The 18,276-nt window shown below is 38.7% G+C and overlaps 1 protein-coding gene across 1 annotated transcript in view; it reads right to left on the bottom strand.

Moving 5' to 3' along the window:
• Positions 1-848: 848 nt before the first annotated feature.
• The window catches only part of Sf3b1 (splicing factor 3b subunit 1), a 56,941-nt gene continuing 39,513 nt past the window's right edge, over positions 849-18,276 (bottom strand). Inside the window, exons 12-25 of the mRNA XM_004653610.3 lie at positions 17,621-17,800; positions 15,790-15,876; positions 15,421-15,691; positions 14,582-14,727; positions 13,934-14,080; positions 13,658-13,783; positions 11,344-11,565; positions 10,859-11,041; positions 10,665-10,776; positions 9,127-9,247; positions 8,525-8,656; positions 6,646-6,918; positions 3,436-3,652; positions 849-3,154 (exon numbers count right to left, since the gene is read on the bottom strand). Coding sequence (XP_004653667.1) covers positions 2,996-3,154; positions 3,436-3,652; positions 6,646-6,918; positions 8,525-8,656; positions 9,127-9,247; positions 10,665-10,776; positions 10,859-11,041; positions 11,344-11,565; positions 13,658-13,783; positions 13,934-14,080; positions 14,582-14,727; positions 15,421-15,691; positions 15,790-15,876; positions 17,621-17,800 — 2,376 coding nt within the window. The 3' untranslated portion in view covers positions 849-2,995. The remainder of the gene's footprint in view (positions 3,155-3,435; positions 3,653-6,645; positions 6,919-8,524; positions 8,657-9,126; positions 9,248-10,664; positions 10,777-10,858; positions 11,042-11,343; positions 11,566-13,657; positions 13,784-13,933; positions 14,081-14,581; positions 14,728-15,420; positions 15,692-15,789; positions 15,877-17,620; positions 17,801-18,276) is intronic.

Genomic DNA, 18,276 nt, shown 5'->3' with positions numbered 1-18,276 from the left:
AGCTCAGGGATGATGTTCACCATACAATGCACAATCCCTTCTCTAGAAAGGGTTATCTTACTTAAAATGTTAATAGTGTAGCTGAGGACTTCTAAGATATAGTTTTTATTTTTTGACCTTATAAAACTCAAGAGACAAGAAAACCAAAGCAAAACAACTTAGACAGCTGTAATAATCTTTTTTACTTTACATGATTTTATTGGCTTTTTGACAGAGTCTTGCTCTCTATCTCCGACTGGTCTCAAATTTGCAATTCTCCTGGTTCTGCCTCTTGGTTGCTGGGATTAAAAGCATGTGTGGCCACATCCAATAGTTTATAAGGAAAAACAGTCTTGGGTTTTCTAGCACTTAAGTTCACTTGCTTTTCCTAGCATATTATTAAAATGGCACATCCATAACACAGCATAGTACAATAGCAGTCAACCAAGATTAAAAACTGATCTATTCATCTCCATCAGACCCTCCAAGGTGCATGGAACATCGCAAAAGAGGTGGAAGTAAAAATGTAAGAGCCAAAGGATGGGGAAAGAGTACATAGACTGCTCTCTTCCAGACATAAAGTGGCCCTGGCATTCATGATCTCAAGGTTGTCATTACCTGCACATTCCCAAGCCCATCAACATGTTATCATGGGTGACAGAGGGTGGCATAAATAAATAAATAAACAAACAAACAAATAAATGAAAGACATCAAAATAGAAGAGGGACTAGCTGGATAGAAGGCATTCAGTGGGAAGAGGGGTGGGAGAAAGAAGACAAAACAAAGAGAGGGAGTTGTGATCAAAATACACCATGTATATGTATGAAAATTATCAATAAAAAAGTCAAATAAAAAATGGATCTAAGACTTTAGATATAATAAGTTTTATTCATCTGGTGGTACTTGATGCTCACAGGGCACCGTACAACAAATTTAAAAAATACAATATGAAAAAAATTGAACAGCCAAAGAGATTAATTCCATCAGAGGGCAATGGCCCACAGGAAAAACAACAAAAGCTCACCGAAAAACCCACCCTCTGTCCCCTTAGAACATTTTCTTCCTGTTGAAGTTTGGCCATAAGAAACATCAAAACAAAGTGCAAAAGAAAAATCTTTGAGAAGAGTTAAAATTTCACATAGCGTCTTTCACAGATATCACAAAATGCTTTCCTTATTTAGTAAGTACATAAACAATCTGAACATCTGTTAGCATCTATTTGGTCCAAATTTTTGAGGGCGTAGCCTTCAGCCTTTTTTCTCCCCTATATTTTCAAATTATTTATATTAGCAAAGTCACTTAAGGGGTAGTAGTCTCTTTTGAACTATATTTCCACTGCAAATCTTAGATAGCAAGGGATCAAGCAAACTAAAGTTAAGTACTTAATTGAAAATACAATTAAACTCTACTAAGATTAGTTTTAAAGCAAATTTTGACTTTGAGAACTAATTGTAATCAATTCTCAAGATTAATAATCACTAAAGGTCATAAATACAAAGCAGTATACAGGGGAGAGATATTGCTAGAAAATTGGTAAGAACAGGAAAGTGGCTGGGAAACTGGTGTTTAATTTCACTGCACAATGACATGTTCTCAGAAAATCATACCACACAATAAACAGTGAAGGCTTGCAAATTCTCCTTAGGACAGTTAACAGTATCAATTCTATAAAAGCCAAGTACAAGCTGTTTCTATCTAAACTTGTTAATAATACATGTTAATCTGCATAGAAGTGTTTAGAGTAGCAGAGTCATATGACAGTAACACTTCTTGCAGAATTTCCTTTCCCTTTAGAATCCACTATAGTAGTAGCAGATGGAGACAAAACAAAGTAAGGATGGATGTTAATAAAAGGTCTAAAACTAAGAATGTGGTGGGCATATTAGGAAACACTGTGATACTTTTATTTTTGTCAAAAAAAAATCCCAAAACATTAAGTACTTCCTTAATGCTTGGTTCCTCTAGAACTAAATGGTATTCTGCTTATGCTGCACACGTAGACCAATGTATTAATTACTACATACAAAACCAAGAAAATCTCAGCATCTTAGTTGCTGCTGTGCAGTAGTACCACAGTATAGAAGAGATCTGTAGGATGCGCCTCCCCTTTGCATTATATCAGTTTCTAAGGGCAAAGGCTACATCATATGCATCTTTGCACCCCCTGAATCTAAGTGGCCAGTATATAGTAGGTACTCAACAGGTGTTCCCTGAATGGATATACTTACTTATCTTGAAAGCCCAAAAGATTGTCTTATTCTTAATATGTTAGCACTTGTTAGGCAGCCTTACTCCCAAGCAGAGGAAAATAATTCTAATGTAAAGATAGCTTCTCTACTTTCTACACACAGACCTGTCGAGTTAGACATGACTTGAAACACTTCCTTTACACACGTTCATAAAGCATTTTGAAAAATCAAGAGGTGAAAGGTGCTATATAAGTACAAAATATTCAAGAAGTCAGCCAAGGTGCTTTATTTCTATGGTGATGGAATGGTTGTGCTAGAGTGAGGACTGCGCCCCCAAAGCTACTCTTCTCACTGTCATCAACAGAACAACAAAATGCCATATTCTGGTCACTACATTCTATAATAAACTAAGTGACAGAAAATAAAATCAAGCCATTTACACAAATCAATACTTTATCAAAGTTCTGCATTTTACAAGTCATGTTCAAAAACCACACACAAATTAGCATTTTGTACACAAATGTTTTATTTCTCAATTAAACATTCCCTTTAAACACAAGGAATGAATTCTAAATCTTCATAAAGATGAATTAAAAATGAATTCTTTCCAGTATAGTGTGTGTAATCACTGTGTCCTTGGTCACTACTGGCATTTACTGTTTAACATAAAAAAACAAAGGTTATTTAAAAATCATGCTACTGGGTTTCTAGTTCTTCCTCTATGACCAGCTCTATACTGATCTGCAGTGTTTGAAAAGTTTGTATCACCAAACTGAAGCAAGTTCAGGTGTGAAACAGCTGTGTATTAGACACAAAATAAACAAAATTACAAGATATAGTCAAGTTCATAACGAATATAGGAGTTCTTATCATCATTGTAGATTCTTGGGTAATGTGCTATAAGTGCATCCTGGGAACCAATGTAGATGGAGTTGTAAATTTTCCAGTACACATCTCTGACTTTCCGAGCTGGGTGAAACAGACCCTAGAATAATTAAATGGTAACATTATTTCAATTTTCAAGAACATAACCTTAATATAACTATAAATATATTATTTTAAGTATTTCCCTTTAAAGGGGAAGAAAAATATTTGGGAAACTACACAAAATAATGATGGGCAATGACAAAAATAAAATTCTTCCCCAACATAAAACTGTTCTCCCATATGGCTTAATATATACCCTACTGATAATTAGAAACAGTGATTTACTTCAAAATATTAAATTACTTTGCTGAGTCATCTTTTTAAAAACATTTAACCTACCTGTAAACAATACTGCAACATTCTACATGGTCCAATAGCAACTCTGAGGCCCTCCAGGGCTCCCATCACTGCCTGGATTACATGGGGAGAAGTCTCAAACACATTGGGCCATACATAGTTCAGTAAGTGATTCAGAGAATCTTCACAACCAAATCCATAAACCCCAAGTGACATGTGCTGTACCACCGCACTAGCTGTCTGTCTGTGTACAAGGTCCCTGTAAGAAAAGAAAAGTTTTCTCTTTGGTTAGATAGTCTAAGATTTTTTTTGTTTCCTTTTTCAAGAGAGAGCAAGAAACATAGAGGACACACAATGGGTGCACAAGACCTCTAGCCACTGCAAACAAACTCCCGACACATGTGCCACCATGTGCATCTGACTTATATGGACACTGGGAAGTCAAGCCTGGGTCCATAAGCTTCGCAGATAAGTACCTAACTGCTAAGCTATTGCTCCAGCCCCTAGCCTTAGGTTTATAGGAAATACTCATTTGCCCATTAAAAATAAAATGAGAGCTAGGTGTGGTGGTGCACGCCTTTAATCCCAGCACTCGGGAAGCAGAGGTAGGAGGACTGCTGTGAGTTTGGGGCCACCATGAGACTACATAGTGAATTCCGGGTCAGCCTGGGCTAGAATGAGACACTACCTCAAAAAAAAAAAAAAAAAAAAAGAGCCGGGCGTGGTGGCACACGCCTTTAATCCCAGCACTCGGGAGGCAGAGGTAGGAGGATTGCCATGAGTTCAAGGCCACCCTGAGATGACAGAGTTAATTCCAGGTCAGCCTGGACCAGAGTGAGACCCTACCTTGGAAAAAAAAAAAACCAAAAAAAAAAAAAAAAAGAACTGTTCTGGGCTGGAGAGATGGCTTAGCGGTTAAGCGCTTGCCTGTGAAGCCTAAGGACCCCGGTTTGAGGCTCGGTTCCCCAGGACCCACATTAGCCAGATGCACAAGGGTGTGCACGCATCTGGAGTTCGTTTGCAGTGGCTGGAAGCCCTGGCATGCACATTCTCTCTTTCGCTCTCTGCCTCTCTCCCTCCCTCCCTCTCTCTCTGTCACTCTCAAATAAATTTAAAAACAGAACTGTTTCATCCTGTGTTACCTGAATTTATGTTTATGACAAATTAATGAGTTACTTGTTCCAAAATTATTTTGAGTACAAACATGAGTTTAAATACTACTTGCATTATCAGGTGTGGTGGCACACGTCTTTAATCACAGCATTGGGAAGCAGAGGTAGGAGGATTGCCATGAATCTGAGGCCACCCAGGGACTAGAGAGAGAACCTACCTTGGAAAAAAAATAATAAATTAAGTAGCATCTATACACAGTACCCTAAAAAAGGAAAAACACCACAACTGTATAGGAAAATAAGATCTAGGCTGGAAAGATGGCTTAGCAGGTAAGGTACTTCCTTGCAAAGCCTAATAACCCAGGTTCAAATACCCACAAAAAAGCCATATGTACAAAGTGGAGTTGGTTTGCAGTGTCTAGGGGTCCTGGCATGTGCTCACTCATATTCATTCTTGTTTATTTTCTTTCTCTTTCTCTCTGCTCCCAAATAAACATTAAAAAGAAAAAGGAAGGAGGAGGAGGGAGAAGGACTGAGGAGGAAGAGGGGAAGGAAGGAAGGAAGGAAGGAAGGAAGGAAGGAAGGAAGGAAGGAAGGAAGGAAGGAAGGAAGGAAGGAAGGAAGGAAACAAGATCTGCCACAATGGTGCACGCTGGAATCCCAGAACAGCACTTGGGAGGTGAAACAGGAAGTTCAAGAATTCTCAGTAGGGGCTGGAGAGAAGGCACCTGCCAGCAAAACCAAAAGATCCTGGTTGATTCCCCAGTATCCACTTAGAACCAGACACACAAAGTAGCACATGCAATATGGAGTTCGTTTTGCAGAGACTAGAGGCCCTGGCATGTCCATTCTTATTTTCTCTCTTATTCCTTGTAAATAAATTAATTTAAAAAAACAAAAAGAATTCTAAGTTACACAGTTACAAAGCCAGGTCCAGACTGGGCTAGGCAACATGAGCCCCTGTCTCAAAACAAAGAACACAAACAAACAAAAATCTTAATATCCTTCTTTCTCTTAATTCTCAATATATTTTCCAACCAAAGTAGTTTCTCGAGTTAGTACCTCAGTTTACTGATAAGCAACAAAATACAACTTCTGTTGTTTTGTGAAGCTGTACCTCACTGTAGCCCAGGCAGGCCTTTGAACCCCTAGCAACCCTCTCACCTCAGCCTCCCAAGTACTGGGATTAAAGGTGTGCACTATCATGCTCAGCTCCAGAATATAATTTTTTTTCATCAAGTCTCATCCATCAATGACTGTACTTTGACACTCAGGCTCTCCTCCTCACAAGAAACATGGGAGCAAGTAACTCCATTTTGTTTGACCCCAGGAAAGAGGCTTCTTCTACAGAGCACAACTATTCTTGTTTCCACATCTTAACATATATACCTTCTATAGTTTATTCAATATAGTTGCCCATAGGAAGGTCACTAATGAGTGTCTAGTTGTACTAGCAACTGAAACCACAGTCTCATGCTAGGATGAGCCCCATCCATACCACTTTCAAAGTATTTTGAGGGTTGGAGAGCAGTTAAAAGCACATGTTTGTAAAGCCCGGCAGCACAGGCTCATTTCCTCGTAAGCTAGGCACACAAAGCAGCACGTGCATGTGTCTCAAGTTTGTCTGCAATGGCAGGAGGCCTTGGCATGCCACTTTTTCTCTTCCCATCTCACGTTCTGTCTCTCTCAGATTAAAAATACAATTTTATTTTGAAAAGGGATATTGCTAGGCTGCACAGGCTAGCTTTGAGGTTGCACTTTTGCCTTGACCTCTGGAATAACAGAAATTATAGGCAGGTGCCACAGCATAACAAATTTAATGAAAAACTTTAATCTGTACACAGAAGTAACTGAAAAATAGACAGCTGGTGAAAGTACATGGACCTTATACTTTCCATTACAACCTTGTTGGAGTATTCTCTAAGTCTGTATGTCAAAACCTATATGGTAAAAATATATTTATAAACACACGTGAAAGGAGACTAAAGGGGTATAAGGATTTGGAAGAAAAAGTCTAAGTAATTACAGCACAAAGATAAAAAATTATGTTTACAGTTCTGAAAACTCCAGGGAATTGCCTTAATAAATTCTAAAAATGACGGAAAACTTGCATTTTCTTGCTTTAGCTCACATCACTTACCGATCCATTAAAGCGTCCTCAAGCAATGGTGTTACTGCATAAATGTAGTCCTTGCCCATCTCACCAATGTACTCAAATAAGAAGGACAGGGACTTTAAGACTCCGTTTTGAACATTAAGCTCAGGAACTCTGTACTCATTCATTAAGGCAGGGAGTACTGTGAAGGGTGAACACGTTTCTGCAACAATAGCTATTGCCACAGTGGTACAAACTCTGTTCTGCCTTTCCTGAACTTTGAGGTTATTTAAAAGTGTTGCCAATACATCATGAGGGCTAGAAAAAGAAAAATATTGTCAGCAAGCTGTCATGTTACAAGTCCAAACTTTTTCACAGGGAAATAAACAGTACAAAGCAATGGAACAACTGGCAACCAATAATTTTAATATACAATTTAATGCTTTCACATCACAAGAATTGTTTCTACTTAAGAACTTCATACAAATTATCTGAAATATTTAAATTAATTCAACTGGGACTCATTTTCAGTCTTTACATTTTCTAGAAACACAGGAAACCTAATTAAACGTTCAGACTAAATGGTGAAAATAGACACCAGCTAGGCAGCATTATAAATGCAGGAGTATCCACAACTCTGGACTGCTATGTTCAAACATATAAAATCTATGTATGTTATTATCTTTCCTACCATAAATTCTCTCACGCTTTAAGATACCTACCACCCACCCATCCATCATTCAGTTTTCTTAAACAGGGTCCTCCCCAGCTGGCCTCAAGCTTGCACTAATCCTCATCCTCTTGCTTTGCCTCCCCAATCACAGGCATGAGCCACCACATCTTAGAGGGACAATGGAGTTAAAATTTTACACAATAGCTATGTGTTACCAATATTTTTATTATCACCACTGAAATAAACATTACTATAGCTAAGAAATAAGGAGTGTATGTTTGTCATGGTGAAAGTCTATATTTTTTGAAATTTTTTCCTTAGGAAATTATATGTTCATATAGTCATTTCCTACAATTACTGCTTCTCCTAGTTTGGTTCTCATAAAAAAGCAAAGAAGCCGGGCGTGGTGGCACCTTTAATCCCAGCACTCAGGAGGCAGAGGTCGGAAGAACTTCGTGAATTCAAGGGCACCCTGAGACTGTATAGCGAATTCCATGTCATCCTGGACTACAGTGAAACTCTACCTCGAAAAACCAAAGGGGGGAAAAAAAAAAGAAAAAGGAAGGAATGGAATTCACTTGCAGAAGCAAGACACCCTGGTATACCCATTCTTTTTTTTTTTTTTTGCAAACAAATAAAAAAAAAAAAAAGAAAAAACACAAAATGCTGCCAGGTGTGATGGTGCACACCTTTAATGCCAGCAATTGGGAGGCAGAGGTAGGAGAATCATCCTGAGTTCGAGGCCACCCTGAGACTATATAATGAATTCCTAGTCAGCCTGAGAGTGAAACCCTACCTTGATAAAAAAAAAAAAACCACAAAATGCTAATATAAGACATGAATCATATGAACTAAATGAAATCTCCCTTAATATTTGAAGCAATATCCTACAAAATAAATAAAGAAATAAATATGAAAGTATCCTGAAAATGGGACTGTTTCTACTTCTGAAAATACCTAAATCTAGCTAAAGGAAAATTTAAAGCTCAATTAGCTGGACATGGTGGCACAAGCCTTTAATTGTAGCACTTGGAAGGCAAAAGTAGGAGGATCACTCTGAGTTCAAGGCCACCTTGAGAGTGCATAGTCAGCCTAGGCGAGACAGAGTGAGACCCTACCTCAGAAGGAAGGAGGAAAAAAAACAATTTTGAGTTGATTAATCACATGATGCCTAAAGATATTTCAACATGGAATCACCTTCTAATACCACAATGCATTTATTATAATGTAGTATAAAATGAAAATACTTACCCAATGGCCTTTGCAATATAACCAAATGTATTGACTGTAGCTCTACGAATAGCTTTTTTGTGGGCTTTTAAGAGTTCTAAAAGCTCAAAGCAAATTCTCATCCACTCTCTTGCAGACACATATTCAGCTCCCCTAATTAAAAACAAATATTTTTGTGGTGTTAAGGTTTTGTTTGGTTTTGTTTTCCTTTTTCCCAGCACTGAGTACTGAACCCAGGGCCTTGTGCTCGTCCTCTGAGCTAAGCCCCAGCCCCAGCTTTCATTCATTGTTCCTGTGGTGCTGGGTATCGCACCCAGGGCCTCATACATATCAAGGCAGCCTCCTACCACTAATCTATACCTCTAATCTGAAGAAAAAAGTTTTAAAAGGTAAATCTGCATATTTAGAACATTTTAAACATTAAATCACTTTATTATCAATTATTATCACTCTTAGGAAAGGCTTGTTTGGTATTAGAACTATTGTACTACTTCCTATTACCAGCCAAATTGAAATATGACAAAATATTAATATTGAATGATTATATATACTTGTATCAGTAACATTAAACAAACTGCTAATTGACAAATATGAAAATTAAAATGTTTAGGTAAATTGCTTACCTGTCAGCAATACGCCCAACAAGATCAATACAATTTTCTTGTACTTTTTCATGTCTATTCTTTAAGATGGGAGTGAGTCTGGGCAGGAGATCTTTAATTGGTGGGGTCATCTTATGCATACCTATTTAATAGAAATCAAGAAATTATCAATGAGCATTTGAACTGCAGCCTTTCTTTGTCTTTACTTTGCAATGTAAAGCATATTATCTAGGCATCAATATAAACTTACAAGCTACCTATGGAAAGAGAAAGCCCCAGATTCTGACCAGACTCAGAATTCTTTTTAACTTTTTATTAATAGCTTCTGATTACATGTAGAAATGAAAGACATCAGTGAAGTGATTTAAAGAATGATGGATATTCAGTAACAAAAAGTTTTATCTGGTTCTCAAACGTATTTGTACACTGACATTGAAATATGGGGACAGCTTATGTTCCGGCCATACATAACAATATAAGCCAGAGGTAGACATGTTAATTAAGCAAAATTTTCCAGAAAGGGCCCCCTTACCCTTTAACTGCAAAACAAACAGATCTCCAGTCTCCCTGCAATGCAGGGCATACTTGGATGGTATTTACACCTATGAAGAGAGAAAAAAGGAGGCAGCTGGCAGGGGCTCTTGCTCTGACTAGAATTGCTTGCTCTGTTTCTCTCTCCATTGCTTTTCCCATGTATCTCTAACAAACAATATGGTTTACAACTCCCTGCAAACCAGAGTCCCACACTGGCCATGTGACTGATTTTCAGCAAGTTACTATTTTTCAAGTATGTAGGATTGGGCTGAATTGGGAGTTATATGCAAATGCAAGAGTTATAACATTTATTCTGCATGACGACTCCTTACATAGACAGCTAGCTATTTTAACTTCTTGGCCCTATCTGACCTCAGTCTTAAAAGAGTTATTTGTGACAGACAGTAAGCTATGTTCAAATACAAAGAGAGGTCATAAGAAAATAGAACATAAGAAATCATGTTTATCATTTTTCTCTCCATACCCAAAATATTGTATACTCTGTTAATACACTTTAGGTTAGAAAATTGAATAGTTTTAAAGACTTGGGTATAGGACAAGATAACTCAATCAATCCACTGTCCAAGCTAATGTCTGTGAACATATATCAAACCAAAAATGAAAAGAATTTTTTTAACTTGTCATACTACCTTACTAAATACAAAAGACTGAATAAATACAGGTATCTAAAACTAAATCAGAACTTCAGGGTTGTCTCCTCCCTTGCAAAACATGGCAGAATGTGTTTCAGGTGATGTTACTAATTCTATAAGGGTCTTCTATTCCATGACCTCAACTTTTTGGGTTGCAATTATTTCCACAACTATTGTGTGGTCCTAAATTTGTTGTTTGTACTATTTTAAAGTAAAAATACAGACAGGCACAGGGAGGTTAAGACTTTTGTGGCATACCCTGATCATCTTGAAGTACTTTAAAAAAAAAAAAAAATCAACCAATCCCTAAAACTTCAAAAATATAAAGTTTAAAAAACAACAAAAAATATATATAACCAGCAAAGTCCATACCTATTACATTAACAATAGCCTTCAGTGCTCCAAGAATGCTGCCCAACACTTCAGGGTACTCTTCACCCAAATACTCATATAACACCACACCCAAATGCCCCATCAGTTTTTCCTATAAGAAAATAAACAGGTTAAAATTACTGCTTACATTAAACTATCTGCTACAGAAATACAAATCTGGTATAGAAGATTACCTCTTGGCAAGTCTTCATGACAACAGCAGTTCGAGAAATCAAATCAGCTGCTTGTTGCCTAACTTTTGCTGATTTGTTATTTAAGCGCCATAAAACTGTACCACAGATCTGAGGCAAGTATGGCTTCACTCGTTTGCCAAGAGCATTAACAACTGTGCCAAAGCCATTCAACATTACTGAATCCTAAAAAAGAAAAACTATATTATATATTTTTTAAAAATACATTCACTAAAAAACAATTCAGTTTTCTTGAGATTGACAGTTGATACGTAACATTCAGCCTTTTCCAACCACCCAAATGCCATATTTTTAAATTCAAATCCAAACCTGAGATAAAAGAACATTTGATTAAGCAACTGAGTAAAATAAGTGTTTCATAACATTTCAAGTTTACATTGCATTTTAAGAGATAGTTACCTGAAAATACAGTTTTCTACAGTTATCAAAGTCAGCAGCAATTTGCCACAAAAATGAGTTATCATTACCTCTGTAGTCTGTTCTTGGAAAGCATAAAGAATGCCATCAATCAGCTGCTCTTCGAGTTTATGATCAATATCTGCTGCTCCCAAGTTGCCCATAATTTTCTCAATTGTTTCCATGACCATTTTTCGGTATTGTTCAGCTTCATCTTTCAGATCATCCACAATCCTAGATATGATTTCTGCTGCACCTACTTTGTTTGCCAACTCCACAGTAGTATCAACTAACTAAAAAGACAAAAGAAAAAGCTTCAAATCTATTGCTTTTCTAAGGAAATAAAGCAGTGTAAACAAAATGTTCTAAGTATATTACTTAGCTAATAAAAATAACAAGAATGATCAACTCATTATTAAACTTTAAAACTGAATACAGCTAGATGTGATGGCTCATGCCCTTAAACTGAGAACTCAGGAGAATGAGCCAAGAGTATCAAGACCTTTGGGCTACAGATTAAGACTCCAGGGCTGGAGAGATGACTAAGCGGTTAACCGCTTGCCTGTGAAGCCTAAGGACCCTGGTTCGAGGCTCGGTTCCCCAGGTCCCACGTTAGCCAGATGCACAAGGGGGCGCACGCGTCTGGAGTTCGTTTGCAGAGGCTGGAAGCTCTGGCGCGCCCATTCTCTCCCTCTCCCTCTATCTGTCTTTCTCTCTGTGTCTGTCGCTCTCAAATAAATAAACAAACAAATAAAAAAAAAAAAAAAAAAAAAAGACTCCAGCTCAAAAATAGCCACAGGCAGCTGGCGGTTGTCCACACCTTTAATCCCACCACTGGGGAGACAGAGGTAGAAGGATCACTGTGAGTTGGAGGCCAACCTGAGACTACATAGTGAATTCCAGATCAGCCTGAGCTAGAGAGAGACCCTATCTCATAAAACAATCAAACAAAAAAATAGACACAGGCGAGAGAGATGGCTTTTCAGTTAATGCACTTGTCTACAAAGCCTAAGGACCCACGTTTGACTCTTCAGATCCCACATAAACCAGACACACAAGGTGACACAAGTGCACAAGGTCACACTTGTCTGGAGTTTGATTACAGTGGCTGGAGGCCCTGGTGCATCAATTCTCTCTCTCACACACACACATAAAAAAGGCCAGTCTGCTAGGCTAACCTCCTCCTCAAAAAAAAAAAAAAAAAAAAAAAAAAAGCCAGGTTTGGGCTAAAGAGAGAGAGCTCAGTGTTTAAAGGCACTTGTTTGCAAAGCCTGACGGCCTGGGTCCAATTCCCATTATCGATGTGAAGCCAGATGCACAAAGAGGCACATGCATCTGGAGTTCATCTGCAGGGGCAATAAGCTCTTGCAAACCCATATTCATTCATTCATTCTACACCCTCCCCTACTCTCTCCCCTTATAAATAAAAAACATTAATAAATAAAGCAAGCTGGACATTGTGGCACACGCTTTTAATCCCAGTACTTGGGAGGCAGGGTAGGAGGATCGCCCTGAGTTTAAGGCCACCCTAAGACTACATAGTGAATTCCAGGTCAGCCTGGACTTGAATGAGACCCTACCTTGGAAAACAAAACAAAAAAATATTTTGTGCATGTGCATGTCTGGTAGTGGTGTGTGGTGTATGCACATGTGTGTGCAGTTCTATGAGGGCATGTGAAGGCCAGAGGACAGCATCAGGTGTCTCTCCTCCATCATTCATCACATGTTTTCTTGAGCTGGAGTCTCAAAATCAACCTCAAAACCAATAAAAACAAAATCGACAAAATCAACAAAAACAAAATTAAATTAAATATAAATATAAAATATTATGCGTACGCGTTGTGTTTAAAAAAAAAATAGTCAGGGTCTGGAGAGATGGCTTAGCGGATAAGTGCTTGCCTGTGAAGCCCAAGAACCCTGGCTTGAGGCGCAATTCCCCAGGACCCATATAAACTAGATGCACAAGATGACACATGCATCTGGAGTTCATTTGCAGTGGCTGGAGGCCCTGGTGTGCCCATTCTCTTTCTCTGTCACTCTCAAATAAATAAATTCTAAAAAAAAACTTAAAACAAACAAAAAATAGCCATGTTTAATGGCACACATGACTGTAATCTCAGAACTTGGGAAGAGCAAAGGACCAGAAGTTCAAGGTCATCCTCACTTATATATACAGTAACTTTGAGGTCAACTACATATATATGCATCCTGTCTCAAATTAAAAACAAGAGCAAAAGAACTGTATATGTAAGTCCATCTCCTTTCACATCAAAGCACACAGGAATTGTAAAATACGTCAAAGTAAAATATTTTATGCAATATGCAAAGTGAATAAAGAATTAGTCAAAAAAAATTGAAAAACAAATTTTAATAATTAAAGGTTACCTGTCGGTAGTTTCTTCTATCCAAAGCCATTCTGTGCTGCCAGAAGTGTTTAAAGAAAGGAGGAAGAATCTCTGTTTTAATGTAGTTTGCTTCTACACCATCTGTCCCACAGCATTGTTTTACCACCTAAAAGGTTCAAAAACAATACTAAATCAAACACAATTTTGATGCAACATAATATAGGGTTCTTTTTTGTAATGTTATTAAAATTTTTAAACCATAAATCAGGTAAATAGGCTAATAAATCTCTACCAACAATATGAAATGATAAATTACCTTAAGGACAATTTTCTTCATTTCTTCATCAGGAGACTGGAACTCTCGGATAAGGATTAACATCACTTCTCTAGTATAGTAGTTGGCATACTCAGCATCCATGAGAGGAATAAGATACCCAATGGCCTTTAAAAAGGCAGCCAAACCCTATTTTTGAAATAAAAAAAAATATATGCTTCAGTAAATTTGATTTGCACAGCCTTACCTTTAAAAAGTTAAAAAACAGGGCTGGAGAGATGGCTTAGCGGTTAAGCGCTTGCCTATGAAGCCTAAGGACCCCGGTTCGAGGCTCGGCTCCCCAGGTCCCACGTTAGCCAGATGCACAAGGGGGCGCACGCATCTGGAGTTCGTTTGCAGAGGCTGGAAGCCCTGGCGCGCCCATTCTCTCTCTGTCTCTATTTGCCTCTTTCTCTCTCTGTCTGTCACTCTCAATTAAATAAAAATGAACAAAAAAAAAAAAATCTGCTGGAGAGCTGGCTCAATGGTTAGAGCCATTTCCTGCAAAGCCTGCCAGCTCAGGATGTTCCCCAACCACCCACAAAAAGCTGAATAGGCATTGGTTTGCAGTGGCAAGAGACCATGCCACATACACACGCATGCACGCCCACACACATGCAAATAAATACAGCATCTAACGGGTGAAATTACCTTTCCTCTGTGTTGGCGGATACCCTTCCATAGAGGTTTGAGCACAGAATCAAAAGATTCAATACCATACGGAGTTGCTGCTTCAGCTAAGGCAGCAATGGCCAAAGCACTGATGGTCCGAACTTTCTGCTGCTCATCCACAAGACCTATACAACCAAACACAGGTTTGAAATATGTCCCAATGCCACCTAATATCCACACTATAATTCATATGCTACCAATATAATCAACCAACCAGATAGCCAAAATGCAAAATCTTTTACATTACACAAAATTAAAAACTTGTATGGAGGGCTGGAGCAATCAATGGCTTGGCAGTTAAAGCGCTTGCCTGTAAAGCTGAAGGACCCAGGTTGGATACCCCAGGACCCATTGCAAGTAAGCCAGGTGAACAAGTTGGCAAATGCACCTGGAGTCCACTTGCCGTAGCTAGAAGCCCCAACACGTTCATCTGCCTCTTTCTCAAATAATTAAAAAAAAAAAAAAAAAAAAAAAAAAAAAACGGGCATGGTGGCGCACGCCTTTAATCCCAGCACTTGGGAGGCAGAGGTAGGAGGATCGCTATGAGTTCGAGGCCACCTTGAGACTCCATAGTGAATTCCAGGTCAGCCTGGGCTAGAGTGAGACCCTACCTCAAAAACTCAAAGAAAAAAAAAATAATAATTTAAATAAGAAATTTTTTTAAAAATTAAAAAAAAACTAGTATGGAGTACAGTTTAATGGTAGAAAATACTATGAACCTCATTACAAAACATATTAAAGCCTTGCCATTATTTCCCCAAATCAGTTACAGTTCAGAGAAGTTGATATGTAAAAGAAAAAATTATATTATAACTTACCATGTTCAATGATTTCAACTAAACTTCTGAGGTGTGGCAAAATAGCACAGCCCATAAGAATAGCTATCTGCTGTACAATCTTAATACCAGTGTGCCTCGCTTGCCAAGACTTCTTGCTTTTGCACACAGCTTTTAAGAAGGGCAATAAAGAAGGAATGCCCAGGGCAGATGCTACAACAGCAAAAGCTCGAGCTGTTGTGTTTCGGACATACTCATCCATGTTATCGATATCAGGTCTCATGGTAGAGATCATAGTAGCCAGACCAGCAGCCTAAAGAAATAAATACGAGGACAGTCTGAGTTGGTACCATTAATTATGAACCCATCAATACACATAAACTTTCTTCTACAGAAATATAATGTAAATACCTTTGCCAAATTGGAAATAATCTCTCGACCTTCCACTCTAGCATAGTAATCTTCATCAATCAACAGTGGTTCGATGACCACAAGAATCTGAAAAAGAAAGTACATAGAAGGAGGTATACTTCCACAGCAATTAATGGCATCACATGCAACACTAACATGAGAAAAACTTTGGGGCTGGAGAGATGGCTTAGCAGTTAAGACATTTGCCTGCAAAGCCAAAGGACCCCAGTTCGCCCCAATTAAGCCAGATGCAAAAGGGGGCGCAGGCATCTGGAGTTCGTTTGCAGTGGCCGGAGGCCCTGGTGCACCCATTCTCTCTCTGTCTGCCTCTTTCTCTCTCTCAAATAAATGAATTATATTTTTAAAAATTTTTAAAAAGGGCTAGAGAGATGGCTTAGTGGTTAAGTGCTTGCCTGTAAAGCAAGACTCTGGTTCGAGGCTCGATTCCTCAGGACCCACGTTAACCAGATGCACAAGAGGGCACAGGCATACGGAGTTCGTTTGCAGTGGCTGGAGGCCCAGGCATGTCTATTATCTCTCTTTATCTGCCTCTCTGTCACTTTAAAATAAATAAATAAAAATAAGCAACAACAAATTTTTTTTTTTAATTTTTTAAAAAGAACTTTGTATGGAGGATGCTATTACTATTATTTGGTAAATGGATATATTACACCCACCAAATTGCTTCTAAATATTTAGGTTTATGCCCACATAGCAATGCTGCTCTCATTTTTGGTTAGTTTCATCTCAGCACAAATGGAATACCTCCAACACTCAGGGGCCACTGATGAAGAGGGCAGGAAGAATATATAAGATCCAAATGATACAGGAGTGCTTTGGAAGCTGCCTTATGACACAAAGTGCGTTCATGACCTCATGTCATTACCTGCACAGGATCTACATAATTTTGAAGCCATCAAAATGTTGTCATGGATGATGGATGAGGGCAAAAGCAGAAACAAACAAAAACATCAATAGAAGAGGAACTAGTTGGGAGGAAAGAGCTTAATGAAAAAGAAATGGGGGACATGAGACAAAATATCGGGGAGGCTGAGAAGAAGGCTCAGTGGTTAAACGTGCTTGCTTTCAATCTTCCAGGAGGGTTTCAATTCACAGGTCGGACACAAAAAGTGGAGCAGAGAGCCGGGCATGGTGGCACTTGCCTTTAATCCCAGCACTCAGCCACATAAGCCAGACGCACATGGTGCCACAAGTGTCTGGAGTGCATTTTCAGTGGTTAGAGGCCCTGGTAGCCCATTCTCTCAGCCCTTTCCCCCAATAAATAAAACATATAATCTTTGAAAAAGATCTGAGCCAAGCATAGTAGTACATGCCTTTAATCCCAGCACTTGAGAGGAAGAGGTAAGAGGATTATGATGAGTTTGAGACTAGCCTGGGACTACACAGTAAATTCCAGGTCAGCCTAGGCTAAAGTGAGACCCTACCTCAAAAAAAAACAGGAGAAATAACCGGAAACTGGTCCATGGTAGTGCACATCTATAGTTTTAGCACTCAGGAAGCTGAGACAGGAAAGTCTTAAGTTTGAAGCCAGTAACAAAGTGAAACTGTTTCAAAACCCCCAAAAGATCAGACAGCATGCACATTCAACACTGGTTAACTCTGACCTGAAACTCAACACCCAGTCCACCACACACACAACCCAGACCTGGGGAGGCAGAGGCAGAGACAGCAGAATACTTAGGTTTGGTCATCTAGCTCATCCAGGTAAATCAGCAGAGCAGCTAGAGAAGACAGCCACAATGACCTCTGGCCACACACACACACACAAACACACACGCAAAAAGCACTGACTGAACACATGAGAACAAACCTTGTGTACATATGGTCGTACTAAGTCATCAAGTTTGTACAATATTCTATCAATAACTTTCACAAGTAAGTGACGCTCTTGATCCTCAAGTGTAGGAGACATCAGAAGAGGAAGAATCTGATTAAACAAAGGTCCAGCTCCAAATTCACGTGCTTTATCAGTAATCTGACGCAATGCAGCCTGGCGGGAAAAGATAGAGTAAAACAAAAGTTATGGTTTGTTTTTTTGGGTTTTTCTTGTTTTGTTTGTTTGTTTTTTTTTTTTTGTTTTTTGTTTTTTTGTTTTTCGAGGTAGGGTCTCACTCTGGTCCAGGCTGACCTGGAATTAACTATGGAGTCTCAGGGTGGCCTTGAACTCATGGTGATCCTCCTACCTCTGCCTCCCAAGCGCTGGGATTAAAGGCTTGTGCCACCACGTCTGGCTAAGTAATATATGTATATATATGTTAAAATATTTTTTATTTTATTAAAATATATCTTTTTTAAAAATATTTTTTACTTTTACTTACTTATTTATTTGAGAAGCAAACTGGGAGAGGGAGAAAGAGCATGGGCATGCCAGGGCCTCTAGCCACTGCAACGAAACTCCAGATGCATGCACTACCTCGTGCATCTGGCTTACATGGGTTCTGGGAAACTGAACCTGGGTCCTTTGGC

This window comes from Jaculus jaculus, chromosome 4 (genome assembly GCF_020740685.1).
Source record: "Jaculus jaculus isolate mJacJac1 chromosome 4, mJacJac1.mat.Y.cur, whole genome shotgun sequence".
Lineage (NCBI taxonomy): Eukaryota > Metazoa > Chordata > Mammalia > Rodentia > Dipodidae > Jaculus > Jaculus jaculus.
Note: the sequence above shows the minus strand (reverse complement) of the source record. Positions and strands in the feature narration are given on the sequence as shown.